Below are 16,491 nucleotides of genomic sequence, written 5' to 3' on the forward strand. Positions count from 1 at the left end.
AGGGTTATATACTGGTGTGATCAGAGGGTTGTATAGTTAGTTATATAATTAGGGTTATATACTATAGTATAGTTAGTTATATAATTAGGGTTATATACTGGTGTGATCAGAGGGTTGTATAGTTAGTTATATAATTAGGGTTATATACTATAGTATAGTTAGTCATATAATTAGGGTTATATACTATAGTATAGTTAGTCATATAATTAGGGTTATATACTATAGTATAGTTAGTTATATAATTAGGGTTATATACTATAGTATAGTTAGTCATATAATTAGGGTTATATACTGGTGTGATCAGAGGGTTCTATAGTATAGTTAGTCATATAATTAGGGTTATATACTATAGTATAGTTAGTTATATAATTAGGGTTATATACTATAGTATAGTTAGTTATATAATTAGGGTTATATACTATAGTATAGTTAGTTATATAATTAGGGTTATATACTATAGTATAGTTAGTTATATAATTAGGGTTATATACTGGTGTGATCAGAGGGTTCTATAGTTAGTTATATAATTAGGGTTATATACTGGTGTGATCAGAGGGTTCTATAGTTAGTCATATAATTAGGGTTATATACTGGTGTGATCAGATGGTTCTATAGTTAGTCATATAATTAGGGTTATATACTATAGTATAGTTAGTCATATAATTAGGGTTATATACTATAGTATAGTTAGTCATATAATTAGGGTTATATACTATAGTATAGTTATATAATTAGGGTTATATACTATAGTATAGTTAGTCATATAATTAGGGTTATATACTGGTGTGATCAGAGGGTTCTATAGTATAGTTAGTCATATAATTAGGGTTATATACTATAGTATAGTTAGTCATATAATTAGGGTTATATACTATAGTATAGTTAGTCATATAATTAGGGTTATATACTATAGTATAGTTAGTCATATAATTAGGGTTATATACTATAGTATAGTTATATAATTAGGGTTATATACTATAGTATAGTTATATAATTAGGGTTATATACTATAGTATAGTTAGTCATATAATTAGGGTTATATACTGGTGTGATCAGAGGGTTCTATAGTATAGTTAGTCATATAATTAGGGTTATATACTATAGTATAGTTAGTCATATAATTAGGGTTATATACTATAGTATAGTTAGTTATATAATTAGGGTTATATACTATAGTATAGTTAGTCATATAATTAGGGTTATATACTATAGTATAGTTAGTCATATAATTAGGGTTATATACTATAGTATAGTTAGTCATATAATTAGGGTTATATACTATAGTATAGTTAGTCATATAATTAGGGTTATATACTATAGTATAGTTAGTTATATAATTAGGGTTATATACTGGTGTGATCAGAGGGTTCTATAGTTAGTCATATAATTAGGGTTATATACTATAGTATAGTTAGTCATATAATTAGGGTTATATACTATAGTATAGTTAGTTATATAATTAGGGTTATATACTGGTGTGATCAGAGGGTTCTATAGTTAGTCATATAATTAGGGTTATATACTATAGTATAGTTAGTCATATAATTAGGGTTATATACTGGTGTGATCAGAGGGTTCTATAGTATAGTTAGTTATATAATTAGGGTTATATACTGGTGTGATCAGAGGGTTCTATAGTATAGTTAGTTATATAATTAGGGTTATATACTGGTGTGATCAGAGGGTTCTATAGTATAGTTATATAATTAGGGTTATATACTATAGTATAGTTAGTTATATAATTAGGGTTATATACTGGTGTGATCAGAGGGTTCTATAGTATAGTTAGTCATATAATTAGGGTTATATACTATAGTATAGTTAGTTATATAATTATGGTTATATACTATAGTATAGTTAGTCATATAATTAGGGTTATATACTGGTGTGATCAGAGGGTTGTATAGTTAGTCATATAATTAGGGTTATATACTGGTGTGATCAGAGGGTTGTATAGTTAGTCATATAATTAGGGTTATATACTATAGTATAGTTAGTTATATAATTAGGGTTATATACTATAGTATAGTTAGTCATATAATTAGGGTTATATACTATAGTATAGTTAGTCATATAATTAGGGTTATATACTATAGTATAGTTAGTTATATAATTAGGGTTATATACTGGTGTGATCAGAGGGTTCTATAGTATAGTTAGTTATATAATTAGGGTTATATACTGGTGTGATCAGAGGGTTCTATAGTTAGTTATATAATTAGGGTTATATACTATAGTATAGTTAGTCATATAATTAGGGTTATATACTATAGTATAGTTAGTCATATAATTAGGGTTATATACTGGTGTGATCAGAGGGTTCTATAGTTAGTCATATAATTAGGGTTATATACTATAGTATAGTTAGTCATATAATTAGGGTTATATACTATAGTATAGTTAGTCATATAATTAGGGTTATATACTGGTGTGATCAGAGGGTTCTATAGTTAGTCATATAATTAGGGTTATATACTATAGTATAGTTAGTTATATAATTAGGGTTATATACTGGTGTGATCAGAGGGTTCTATAGTTAGTCATATAATTAGGGTTATATACTATAGTATAGTTAGTCATATAATTAGGGTTATATACTATAGTATAGTTAGTCATATAATTAGGGTTATATACTGGTGTGATCAGAGGGTTCTATAGTTAGTCATATAATTAGGGTTATATACTATAGTATAGTTAGTCATATAATTAGGGTTATATACTGGTGTGATCAGAGGGTTCTATAGTTAGTCATATAATTAGGGTTATATACTATAGTATAGTTAGTCATATAATTAGGGTTATATACTATAGTATAGTTAGTCATATAATTAGGGTTATATACTGGTGTGATCATAGTATAGTTAGTTATATAATTAGGGTTATATACTATAGTATAGTTAGTCATACAATTAGGGTTATATACTATAGTATAGTTAGTCATATAATTAGGGTTATATACTATAGTATAGTTAGTCATATAATTAGGGTTATATACTATGGTATAGTTAGTCATATAATTAGGGTTATATACTATAGTATAGTTAGTCATATAATTAGGGTTATATACTGGTGTGATCAGATGCCTCAGGATAACTCCTTATGATGTAGGGTTATATACTGGTGTGATCAGATGCCTCAGGGTAACTCCTTATGATGTAGGGTTATATACTGGTGTGATCAGATGCCTCAGGATAACTCCTTATGATGTAGGGTTATATACTGGTGTGATCAGATGGCTCAGGGTAACTCCTTATGATGTAGGGTTATATACTGGTGTGATCAGATGCCTCAGGGTAACTCCTTATGATGTAGGGTTATATACTATAGTATAGTTAGTCATATAATTATGGTTATATACTGGTGTGATCAGATGCCTCAGGGTAACTCCTTATGATGTAGGGTTATATACTGGTGTGATCAGATGGCTCAGGATAACTCCTTATGATGTAGGGTTATATACTGGTGTGATCAGATGGCTCAGGATAACTCCTTATGATGTAGGGTTATATACTGGTGTGATCAGATGCCTCAGGGTAACTCCTTATGATGTAGGGTTATATACTGGTGTGATCAGATGCCTCAGGATAACTCCTTATGATGTAGGGTTATATACTGGTGTGATCAGATGCCTCAGGGTAACTCCTTATGATGTAGGGTTATATACTGGTGTGATCAGATGCCTCAGGATAACTCCTTATGATGTAGGGTTATATACTGGTGTGATCAGATGGCTCAGGGTAACTCCTTATGATGTAGGGTTATATACTGGTGTGATCAGATGCCTCAGGGTAACTCCTTATGATGTAGGGTTATATACTGGTGTGATCAGATGGCTCAGGGTAACTCCTTATGATGTAGGGTTATATACTGGTGTGATCAGATGCCTCAGGGTAACTCCTTATGATGTAGGGTTATATACTGGTGTGATCAGATGCCTCAGGATAACTCCTTATGATGTAGGGTTATATACTGGTGTGATCAGATACCTCAGGATAACTCCTTATGATGTAGGGTTATATACTGGTGTGATCAGATGCCTCAGGGTAACTCCTTATGATGTAGGGTTATATACTGGTGTGATCAGATGCCTCAGGATAACTCCTTGTGATGTAGGGTTATATACTGGTGTGATCAGATGCCTCAGGGTAACTCCTTATGATGTAGGGTTATATACTGGTGTGATCAGATGCCTCAGGGTAACTCCTTATGATGTAGGGTTATATACTATAGTATAGTTAATAACTCCTTATGATGTAGGGTTATATACTGTTGTGATCAGATGCCTCAGGATAACTCCTTATGATGTAGGGTTATATACTGGTGTGATCAGATGCCTCAGGGTAACTCCTTATGATGTAGGGTTATATACTATAGTATAGTTAATAACTCCTTATGATGTAGGGTTATATACTGGTGTGATCAGATGGCTCAGGGTAACTCCTTATGATGTAGGGTTATATACTGGTGTGATCAGATGGCTCAGGGTAACTCCTTATGATGTAGGGTTATATACTGGTGTGATCAGATGCCTCAGGATAACTCCTTATGATGTAGGGTTATATACTGGTGTGATCAGATGGCTCAGGATAACTCCTTATGATGTAGGGTTATATACTGGTGTGATCAGATGCCTCAGGATAACTCCTTATGATGTAGGGTTATATACTGGTGTGATCAGATGGCTCAGGATAACTCCTTATGATGTAGGGTTATATACTGGTGTGATCAGATGCCTCAGGATAACTCCTTATGATGTAGGGTTATATACTGGTGTGATCAGATGCTTCAGGATAACTCCTTATGATGTAGGGTTATATACTGGTGTGATCAGATGCCTCAGGACAACTCCTTATGATGTAGGGTTATATACTGGTGTGATCAGATACCTCAGGACAACTCCTTATGATGTAGGGTTATATACTGGTGTGATCAGATGCCTCAGGATAACTCCTTATGATGTAGGGTTATATACTGGTGTGATCAGATGCCTCAGGATAACTCCTTATGATGTAGGGTTATATACTGGTGTGATCAGATGCCTCAGGATAACTCCTTATGATGTAGGGTTATATACTGGTGTGATCAGATGCCTCAGGATAACTCCTAATGATGTAGGGTTATATACTGGTGTGATCAGATGCCTCAGGATAACTCCTTATGATGTAGGGTTATATACTGGTGTGATCAGATGGCTCAGGATAACTCCTTATGATGTAGGGTTATATACTGGTGTGATCAGATGCCTCAGGATAACTCCTTATGATGTAGGGTTATATACTGGTGTGATCAGATGCCTCAGGATAACTCCTTATGATGTAGGGTTATATACTGGTGTGATCAGATGCCTCAGGGTAACTCCTTATGATGTAGGGTTATATACTGGTGTGATCAGATGCCTCAGGATAACTCCTTATGATGTAGGGTTATATACTGGTGTGATCAGATGGCTCAGGATAACTCCTTATGATGTAGGGTTATATACTGGTGTGATCAGATGGCTCAGGGTAACTCCTTATGATGTAGGGTTATATACTGGTGTGATCAGATGGCTCAGGGTAACTCCTTATGATGTAGGGTTATATACTGGTGTGATCAGATGGCTCAGGGTAACTCCTTATGATGTAGGGTTATATACTGGTGTGATCAGATGGCTCAGGATAACTCCTTATGATGTAGGGTTATATACTGGTGTGATCAGATGGCTCAGGATAACTCCTTATGATGTAGGGTTATATACTGGTGTGATCAGATGGCTCAGGGTAACTCCTCATGATGTAGGGTTATATACTGGTGTGATCAGATGGCTCAGGGTAACTCCTTATGATGTAGGGTTATATACTGGTGTGATCAGATGCCTCAGGATAACTCCTTATGATGTAGGGTTATATACTGGTGTGATCAGATGGCTCAGGGTAACTCCTTATGATGTAGGGTTATATACTGGTGTGATCAGATGCCTCAGGATAACTCCTTATGATGTAGGGTTATATACTGGTGTGATCAGATGCCTCAGGGTAACTCCTTATGATGTAGGGTTATATACTGGTGTGATCAGATGCCTCAGGGTAACTCCTTATGATGTAGGGTTATATACTGGTGTGATCAGATGCCTCAGGGTAACTCCTTATGATGTAGGGTTATATACTGGTGTGATCAGATGCCTCAGGGTAACTCCTTATGATGTAGGGTTATATACTGGTGTGATCAGATGCCTCAGGGTAACTCCTTATGATGTAGGGTTATATACTGGTGTGATCAGATGGCTCAGGATAACTCCTTATGATGTAGGGTTATATACTGGTGTGATCAGATGCCTCAGGGTAACTCCTCATGATCTTACTAATATTTTTTATTGTACCTTGTATAGCTCTTTGTTTTCATATAAATTAATGAACTGATCAACCGTAACTCATCTTGCTCTTGGCTCATGATGGTGTTAACATCATGAAATTCCACTTTGTTGACATTTATTTTGATACTTAACAGTTTGAAATGAAGGTCTAGGAGCCATGTTTAAGTGTTTTCAGTTTGATTCTGGGTTTGGTTTTCAAGGATACTTATTAATTAAGAAAACAGCTTGGCACATGATAAACAGTTGTCTTCCCTCTTGTTCTGTTAGACGTTTTGTTGTTGTAGAAAGTGTTTTGTAAATGTTTTGTAAATGTTTTGTAAATGCATTTCAGAAGGCATGATAGCGGTACCTAGCGGATGCCTGTAATTATCAGGACCAGGCAAAGTCACATTTCAAATGTTGGAGCATTAAAATGATTCTGATTAATTTGGGAAACAATGTACAGTACCAGTCAACAGTTTGGACACCTTCTCATTCCAGGGGTTTTCTTTATTTTTTACTATTTTCTACATTGTAGAATAATAGTGAAGACATTAAAACTATGAAATAACACACATGGAATCATGTGGTAACCAAAAACCAAATCAAAAATATATTTTATATTTGTGGTTCTTCAAGGTATCCCTCCTTTGTCTTGATGACAGCTTCACACTATTCAGATGAGCCCTTTGTTAAGTAAATCAGGTGTTACATCTAGTGAAACGGAGACTGGAGTTAGACTTAAAGTTCTATTATTAAAATTATATTCTAGTCAGTCACGCAATTCATTTTCTGCATTTTAATGTTTTTTTAAAGTTTGTCTTAGTAACTAGTGTGTAATTCCTAGGTTTAGTTTTAGTATGTACTTTTTAGGGTTAGTGTGTACTATTTAGTATTAGTGTGTACTATTCAGGGGTAGTGTTAGTGTGTACTATTTAGGGGTAGTGTTAGTGTGTACTATTTAGGGGTAGTGTTAGTGTGTACTATTTAGGGCTAGTGTTAGTGTGTACTATTTAGGGGTTGTGTTAGTGTGTACTATTTAGGGGTGGTGTTAGTGTGTACTATTTAGGGGTAGTGTTAGTGTGTACTCTTTAGGGTTAGTTTTAGTGCGTAGTTGGTAGAGTTAGTGTGTACTCTTTAGGGTTAGTTTTAGTGTGTAGTTGGTAGAGTTCGTGTGTACTCTTTAGGGTTAGTTTTAGTGCGTACTTGGTAGAGTTAGTGTGTACTCTTTAGGGTTAGTTTTAGTGCGTAGTTGGTAGAGTTAGTGTGTACTCTTTAGGGTTAGTTTTAGTGCGTAGTTGGTAGAGTTAGTGTGTAGTATTTAGGGTTAGTTTTAGTGCGTACTTGGTAGAGTTAGTGTGTACTCTTTAGGGTTAGTTTTAGTGTGTACTTTTTAGGGTTAGTTTTAGTGCGTACTTGGTAGAGTTAGTGTGTACTTTTTAGGGTTAGTTTTAGTGCGTACTTGGTAGAGTTAGTGTGTACTATTTAGGGGTAGTGTTAGTGTGTACTATTTAGGGGTAGTGTTAGTGTGTACTATTTAGGGGTAGTGTTAGTGTGTACTATTTAGGGTTTTACTTGGAAGAGTTAGTGTATACTATTTCGAGGGTAGTGTTAAATCAAATCAAATCAAATCAAATTTATTTATATAGCCCTTCGTACATCAGCTGATATCTCAAAGTGCTGTACAGAAACCCAGCCTAAAACCCCAAACAGCAAACAATGCAGGTGTAAAAGCACAGTGAAGCAGGTGTTAGTGTGTACTATTTAGGGGTAGTGTTAGTGTGTACTATTTTGTTAGTGTGTACTATTTAGGGGTAGTGTTAGTGTGTACTCTTTAGGGGTAGTGTTAGTGTGTACTATTTAGGGGTAGTGTTAGTGTGTACTATTTAGGGGGTAGTGTTAGTGTGTACTATTTAGGGGTAGTGTTAGTGTGTACTATTTAGGGGTAGTGTTAGTGTGTACTATTTAGGGGTAGTGTTAGTGTCTCCTCCACCTGCATGGAAACCTTCCAGCCATTGGTCTGTCTGTGAAACAGTCTTTGTGTTTCACCATTGTATGTGTGTGTGTGTGTGTGTGTGTGTGTGTGTGTGTGTGTGTGTGTGTGTGTGTGTGTGTGTGTGTGTGTGTGTGTGTGTGTGTGTGTGTGTGTGTGTGTGTAGGGAGCATTCTGGGGTCTGATGGTGGGGCTGGTGGTCGGTGTGTGTCGGATGGTTCTAGAATTTGCATTCCCGCCTCCTCGCTGTGGTATCCAAGACGACGCCCCGTCAGTGCTGCGCTCCGTTCACTACCTTCACTTCGCCATCATCCTCTGCTTCCTGTCTGCTGCCGTTGTCATAGTGATATCACTGCTGACTCCGCCCCCCACTGAAGAGCAGGTATGATGTCACTTTGTTTATCATGTCTTCACATCAACTCGTTCTTAATAATACTAACCTATGAGTGTGTTAACTTGTTGTTGTTAATAATAATACTAACCTATGAGTGTGTTAACTTGTTGTTGTTAATAATAATACTAACCTATGAGTGTGTTAACTTGTTGTTAATAATAATACTAACCTATGAGTGTGTTAACTTGTTGTTGTTAATAATAAACTAACCTATGAGTGTGTTAATAATAATACTAACCTATGAGTGTGTTAACTTGTTGTTGTTAATAATAACACTAACCTATGAGTGTGTTAACTTGTTGTTGTTAATAATAATACTAACCTATGAGTGTGTTAACTTGTTGTTGTTAATAATAATACTAACCTATGAGTGTGTTAACTTGTTGTTAATAATAATACTAACCTATGAGTGTGTTAACTTGTTGTTAATAATACTAACCTATGAGTGTGTTAACTTGTTGTTGTTAATAATACTAACCTATGAGTGTGTTAACTTGTTGTTAATAATACTAACCTATGAGTGTGTTAACTTGTTGTTGTTAATAATAATACTAACCTATGAGTGTGTTAACTTGTTGTTAATAATACTAACCTATGAGTGTGTTAACTTGTTGTTAAAAATAATACTAACCTATGAGTGTGTTAAATTGTTGTTGTTAATAATAATACTAACCTATGAGTGTGTTAAATTGTTGTTGTTAATAATAATACTAACCTATGAGTGTGTTAACTTGTTGTTAATAATAATACTAACCTATGAGTGTGTTAAATTGTTGTTGTTAATAATAATACTAACCTATGAGTGTGTTAACTTGTTGTTGTTAATAATAATACTAACCTATGAGTGTGTTAACTTGTTGTTGTTAATAATAATACTAACCTATGAGTGTGTTAACTTGTTGTTAATAATACTAACCTATGAGTGTGTTAACTTGTTGTTGTTAAAAATAATACTAACCTATGAGTGTGTTAACTTGTTGTTAATAATACTAACCTATGAGTGTGTTAAATTGTTGTTGTTAATAATACTAACCTATGAGTGTGTTAACTTGTTGTTAATAATAATACTAACCTATGAGTGTGTTAACTTGTTGTTAATAATAATAATACTAACCTATGAGTGTGTTAACTTGTTGTTGTTAATAATACTAACCTATGAGTGTGTTAACTTGTTGTTGTTAATAATACTAACCTGAGTGTGTTAACTTGTTGTTGTTAATAATAATAATACTAACCTATGAGTGTGTTAACTTGTTGTTGTTAATAATACTAACCTGAGTGTGTTAACTTGTTGTTGTTAATAATAATACTAACCTATGAGTGGGTTAACTTGTTGTTGTTAATAATAATACTAACCTTTGAGTGTGTTAACTTGTTGTTGATAATAATACTAACCTATGAGAGTGTTAACTTGTTGTTAATAATAATACTAACCTATGGGTGTGTTAACTTGTTGTTAATAATAATACTAACCTATGAGTGTGTTAACTTGTTGTTGATAATAATACTAACCTATGAGAGTGTTAACTTGTTGTTAATAATAATACTAACCTATGGGTGTGTTAACTTGTTGTTAATAATAATACTAACCTATGAGTGTGTTAACTTGTTGTTAATAATAATACTAACCTATGGGTGTGTTAACTTGTTGTTAATAATAATACTAACCTATGAGTGTGTTAACTTGTTGTTAATAATAATACTAACCTATGAGTGTGTTAACTTGTTGTTAATAATAATACTAACCTATGGGTGTGTTAACTTGTTGTTAATAATAATACTAACCTATGAGTGTGTTAACTTGTTGTTAATAATAATACTAACCTATGAGTGTGTTAACTTGTTGTTGTTAATAATAATACTAACCTATGAGTGTGTTAACTTGTTGTTGTTAATAATACTAACCTATGAGTGTGTTAACTTGTTGTTGTTAATAATAATACTAACCTATGAGTGTGTTAACTTGTTGTTGTTAATAATAATACTAACCTATGAGTGTGTTAACTTGTTGTTGTTAATAATAATACTAACCTATGAGTGTGTTAACTTGTTGTTGATAATAATACTAACCTATGAGTGTGTTAACTTGTTGTTGTTAATAATAACACTAACCTATGAGTGTGTTAACTTGTTGTTGTTAATAATAACACTAACCTATGAGTGTGTTAACTTGTTGTTGTTGTTAATAATACTAACCTATGAGTGTGTTAACTTGTTGTTAATAATACTAACCTATGAGTGTGTTAACTTGTTGTTGTTAAAAATAATACTAACCTATGAGTGTGTTAACTTGTTGTTGTTGTTAATAATACTAACCTATGAGTGTGTTAACTTGTTGTTAATAATACTAACCTATGAGTGTGTTAACTTGTTGTTGTTAAAAATAATACTAACCTATGAGTGTGTTAAATTGTTGTTGTTAATAATACTAACCTATGAGTGTGTTAACTTGTTGTTAATAATAATACTAACCTATGAGTGTGTTAACTTGTTGTTAATAATAATAATACTAACCTATGAGTGTGTTAACTTGTTGTTGTTAATAATACTAACCTGAGTGTGTTAACTTATTGTTGTTAATAATAATAATACTAACCTATGAGTGTGTTAACTTGTTGTTGTTAATAATACTAACCTATGAGTGTGTTAACTTGTTGTTGTTAATAATACTAACCTGAGTGTGTTAACTTGTTGTTGTTAATAATAATACTAACCTATGAGTGGGTTAACTTGTTGTTGTTAATAATAATACTAACCTATGAGTGTGTTAACTTGTTGTTGATAATAATACTAACCTATGAGAGTGTTAACTTGTTGTTAATAATAATACTAACCTATGGGTGTGTTAACTTGTTGTTAATAATACTAACCTATGAGTGTGTTAACTTGTTGTTGTTAATAATAATACTAACCTATGAGTGTGTTAACTTGTTGTTAATAATAATACTAACCTATGAGTGTGTTAACTTGTTGTTAATAATAATACTAACCTATGAGTGTGTTAACTTGTTGTTGTTAATAATAACACTAACCTATGAGTGTGTTAACTTGTTGTTGTTAATAATAACACTAACCTATGAGTGTGTTAACTTGTTGTTAATAATAATACTAACCTATGAGTGTGTTAACTTGTTGTTGATAATAATACTAACCTATGAGTGTGTTAACTTGTTGTTGTTAATAATAACACTAACCTATGAGTGTGTTAACTTGTTGTTAATAATAACACTAACCTATGAGTGTGTTAACTTGTTGTTAATAATACTAACCTATGAGTGTGTTAACTTGTTGTTGTTAATAATAACACTAACCTATGAGTGTGTTAACTTGTTGTTGTTGTTAATAATACTAACCTATGAGTGTGTTAACTTGTTGTTGTTAATAATAATACTAACCTAGTGTGAGTGTGTTAACTTGTTGTTTAATAATACTAACCTATGAGTGTGTTAAATTGTTGTTGTTAATAATACTAACCTATGAGTGTGTTAACTTGTTGTTAATAATAATACTAACCTATGAGTGTGTTAACTTGTTGTTAATAATAATAATACTAACCTATGAGTGTGTTAACTTGTTGTTGTTAATAATACTAACCTATGAGTGTGTTAACTTGTTGTTGTTAATAATACTAACCTGAGTGTGTTAACTTATTGTTGTTAATAATAATAATACTAACCTATGAGTGTGTTAACTTGTTGTTGTTAATAATACTAACCTATGAGTGTGTTAACTTGTTGTTGTTAATAATACTAACCTGAGTGTGTTAACTTGTTGTTGTTAATAATAATACTAACCTATGAGTGGGTTAACTTGTTGTTGTTAATAATAATACTAACCTATGAGTGTGTTAACTTGTTGTTGATAATAATACTAACCTATGAGTGTGTTAACTTGTTGTTAATAATAATACTAACCTATGGGTGTGTTAACTTGTTGTTAATAATAATACTAACCTATGAGTGTGTTAACTTGTTGTTAATAATAATACTAACCTATGGGTGTGTTAACTTGTTGTTAATAATAATACTAACCTATGAGTGTGTTAACTTGTTGTTAATAATAATACTAACCTATGAGTGTGTTAACTTGTTGTTAATAATAATACTAACCTATGGGTGTGTTAACTTGTTGTTAATAATAATACTAACCTATGAGTGTGTTAACTTGTTGTTGTTAATAATAATACTAACCTATGAGTGTGTTAACTTGTTGTTGTTAATAATACTAACCTATGAGTGTGTTAACTTGTTGTTGTTAATAATAATACTAACCTATGAGTGTGTTAACTTGTTGTTGTTAATAATAATACTAACCTATGAGTGTGTTAACTTGTTGTTGTTAATAATAATACTAACCTATGAGTGTGTTAACTTGTTGTTGTTAATAATACTAACCTATGAGTGTGTTAACTTGTTGTTGTTAATAATAATACTAACCTATGAGTGTGTTAACTTGTTGTTGTTAATAATACTAACCTATGAGTGTGTTAACTTGTTGTTGTTAATAATAACACTAACCTATGAGTGTGTTAACTTATTGTTGTTAATAATAATACTAACCTATGAGTGTGTTAACTTGTTGTTGTTAATAATAATACTAACCTATGAGTGTGTTAACTTGTTGTTGTTAATAAAACTAACCTATGAGTGTGTTAACTTGTTGTTGTTAATAATAATACTAACCTATGAGTGTGTTAACTTGATGTTGTTAATAATACTAACCTATGAGTGTGTTAACTTGTTGTTGTTAATAATACTAACCTATGAGTGTGTTAACTTGTTGTTGTTAATAATAATACTAACCTATGAGTGTGTTAACTTGTTGTTAATAATAATACTAACCTATGAGTGTGTTAACTTGTTGTTGTTAATAATAATACTAACCTATGAGTGTGTTAACTTGTTGTTGTTAATAATACTAACCTATGAGTGTGTTAACTTGTTGTTGTTAATAATACTAACCTATGAGTGTGTTAACTTGTTGTTGTTAATAATACTAACCTATGAGTGTGTTAACTTGTTGTTGTTAATAATAATACTAACCTATGAGTGTGTTAACTTGTTGTTGTTAATAATAATACTAACCTATGAGTGTGTTAACTTGTTGTTGTTAATAATAATACTAACCTATGAGTGTGTTAACTTGTTGTTGATAATAATACTAACCTATGAGTGTGTTAACTTGTTGTTGATAATAATACTAACCTATGAGTGTGTTAACTTGTTGTTGTTAATAATACTAACCTATGAGTGTGTTAACTTGTTGTTGATAATAATACTAACCTATGAGTGTGTTAACTTGTTGTTGATAATAATACTAACCTATGAGTGTGTTAACTTGTTGTTGTTAATAATAATACTAACCTATGAGTGTGTTAACTTGTTGTTAATAATAACACTAACCTATGAGTGTGTTAACTTGTTGTTGTTAATAATACTAACCTATGAGTGTGTTAACTTGTTGTTGTTAATAATAATACTAACCTATGAGTGTGTTAACTTGTTGTTGTTAATAATAATACTAACCTATGAGTGTGTTAACTTGTTGTTAATAATAATACTAACCTATGAGTGTGTTAACTTGTTGTTAATAATACTAACCTATGAGTGTGTTAACTTGTTGTTGTTAATAATACTAACCTATGAGTGTGTTAACTTGTTGTTGTTAATAATAATACTAACCTATGAGTGTGTTAACTTGTTGTTGTTAATAATAATACTAACCTATGAGTGTGTTAACTTGTTGTTGTTAATAATAATACTAACCTATGAGTGTGTTAACTTGTTGTTAATAATAATACTAACCTATGAGTGTGTTAACTTGTTGTTGTGTCAGTTCTGTTACATTAAGTTGTTGTTGTTGTTGTTTAGGTGCGTAACCTGACGTGGTGGACTTTGACTCAGGAGGAAGAGGGAGAAATACCACTCCAGAAAGTCTCCTCTATCAGCCACCGAGAGCAGAGACCCCAGGTCCACGGTGAGACAGACAGACAGACAGACAGACAGACAGACACCACGTCCAGGGTGAGACAGACAGACAGACAGACAGACAGACGGACGGACGGACGACGGACGGACGGACGGACGGACGGACGGACGGACGGACGGACGGACAGACAGACAGACAGACAGACAGACAGACAGACAGACAGACACCACGCCCAGGGTGAGACAGACAGACAGACAGACAGACAGACAGACAGACAGACAGACAGACAGACAGACAGACAGACAGACAGACAGACAAGACTAGATCAAAACCTTTGCTACAGATGGACTGACACAGTAATGTTGCTTTACATTCTGTGGTGTGTGAAGGTTCTGCTCCGGTGCGGAGGGCGGTCTGCGGCCACGGGGCGGGGCTCTGCAGCTCAGCGGAGGGGCCAGCAGAGGAGGTTCCGTTACCCAGAATCCCCAGCGTTAGAGAGAGTGTGTTTTGGTCTCGCTTCTGCTGCGTCAATGCCATTCTGCTGATCTGTGTTAATATATTCCTCTACGCTTACTTCGCCTGACCTCTGACCTCTAACTGCTGTCCCAGTAGGATATGAGGGTGTTTCCATCTCTACGTAAATCAATGTTCTTATGGTTCTAGAAGATGTACCGTTCTAGAATGTTACGGACCTGTGATGTCACAGTGGGTAGGGTCCTATTTAGTGTATTGTATATGGACCTCTGATTGGTCAATATTGTGTCCTTGTGTAAATGAGATTCATGAATAAACACGTGGCCACGTCTTGTAATCTACAGAGAAGAAACTTTATTGTCATCAAGATCAGAGATCAGTGGTTAGAGGTCAGAGGTCCGGGGTTAGAGGTCAGGGGCTAGGGGCTAGGGGGAGATACATTTCCTATAGGTTCACCACACACAGTAGAGTAGCATGAAATACACCTGAACCCATACAGATATATACCTCAACCAGACCCATAGCATGTTGCATCAATACTACAATAACTAACTGTTACATGAAATACACCTCACCCTGACCCCTGACCCCAACCAGACCCATAACATGTTGCATCAATACTACAATAACTAACTGTTACATGAAATACACCTCACCCTGACCCCTGACCCCAACCAGACCCATAGCTTTCCACTAGATGTTGGAACATTGCTGCTATAACAGCCTACACTCTTCTGGGAAGGCTTTCCACTAGATGTTGGAACATTACTGCTATAACAGCCTACACTCTTCTGGGAAGGCTTTCCACTAGATGTTGGAACATTACTGCTATAACAGCCTCCACTCTTCTGGGAAGGCTTTCCACTAGATGTTGGAACATTACTGCTATAACAGCCTCCACTCTTCTGGGAAGGCTTTCCACTAGATGTTGGAACATTGCTGCTATAACAGCCTACACTCTTCTGGGAAGGCTTTCCACTAGATGTAGGAACATTGCTGCTATAACAGCCTACACTCTTCTGGGAAGGCTTTCCACTAGATGTTGGAACATTGCTGCTATAACAGCCTCCACTCTTCTGGGAAGGCTTTCCACTAGATGTTGGAACATTGCTGCTATAACAGCCTCCACTCTTCTGGAAAGGCTTTCCACTAGATGTCGGGAACATTGCTGCTATAACAGCCTACACTCTTCTGGGAAGGCTTTCCACTAGATGCAGGAACATTGCTGCTATAACAGCCTCCACTCTTCTGGGAAGGCTTTCCACTAGATGTTGGAACATTGCTGCTATAACAGCCTCCACTCTTCTGGGAAGGCTTTCCACTAGATGTTGGAACATTGCTGCTATAACAGCCTCCACTCTTCTGGGAAGG

At 33.8% G+C, this 16,491-nt stretch overlaps 1 protein-coding gene across 1 annotated transcript in view; it reads left to right on the top strand.

The window, feature by feature from the left end:
- Nucleotides 1-15,777, top strand: part of LOC127924840 (sodium/glucose cotransporter 5-like) — a gene marked incomplete at its 5' end in the record, with an annotated part of 38,127 nt that extends 22,350 nt beyond the window's left edge. Inside the window, 3 exons of the mRNA XM_052509452.1 lie at nucleotides 8,491-8,706; nucleotides 14,589-14,694; nucleotides 15,036-15,777. Of these exons, the coding sequence (XP_052365412.1) occupies nucleotides 8,491-8,706; nucleotides 14,589-14,694; nucleotides 15,036-15,229 (516 nt within the window). The remainder of the gene's footprint in view (nucleotides 1-8,490; nucleotides 8,707-14,588; nucleotides 14,695-15,035) is intronic.
- Between the last annotated feature and the right edge of the window lie 714 nt (nucleotides 15,778-16,491).

Source organism: Oncorhynchus keta, unplaced genomic scaffold, assembly GCF_023373465.1.
Source record: "Oncorhynchus keta strain PuntledgeMale-10-30-2019 unplaced genomic scaffold, Oket_V2 Un_contig_4633_pilon_pilon, whole genome shotgun sequence".
NCBI classification, from domain to species: Eukaryota; Metazoa; Chordata; class Actinopteri; order Salmoniformes; family Salmonidae; genus Oncorhynchus; species Oncorhynchus keta.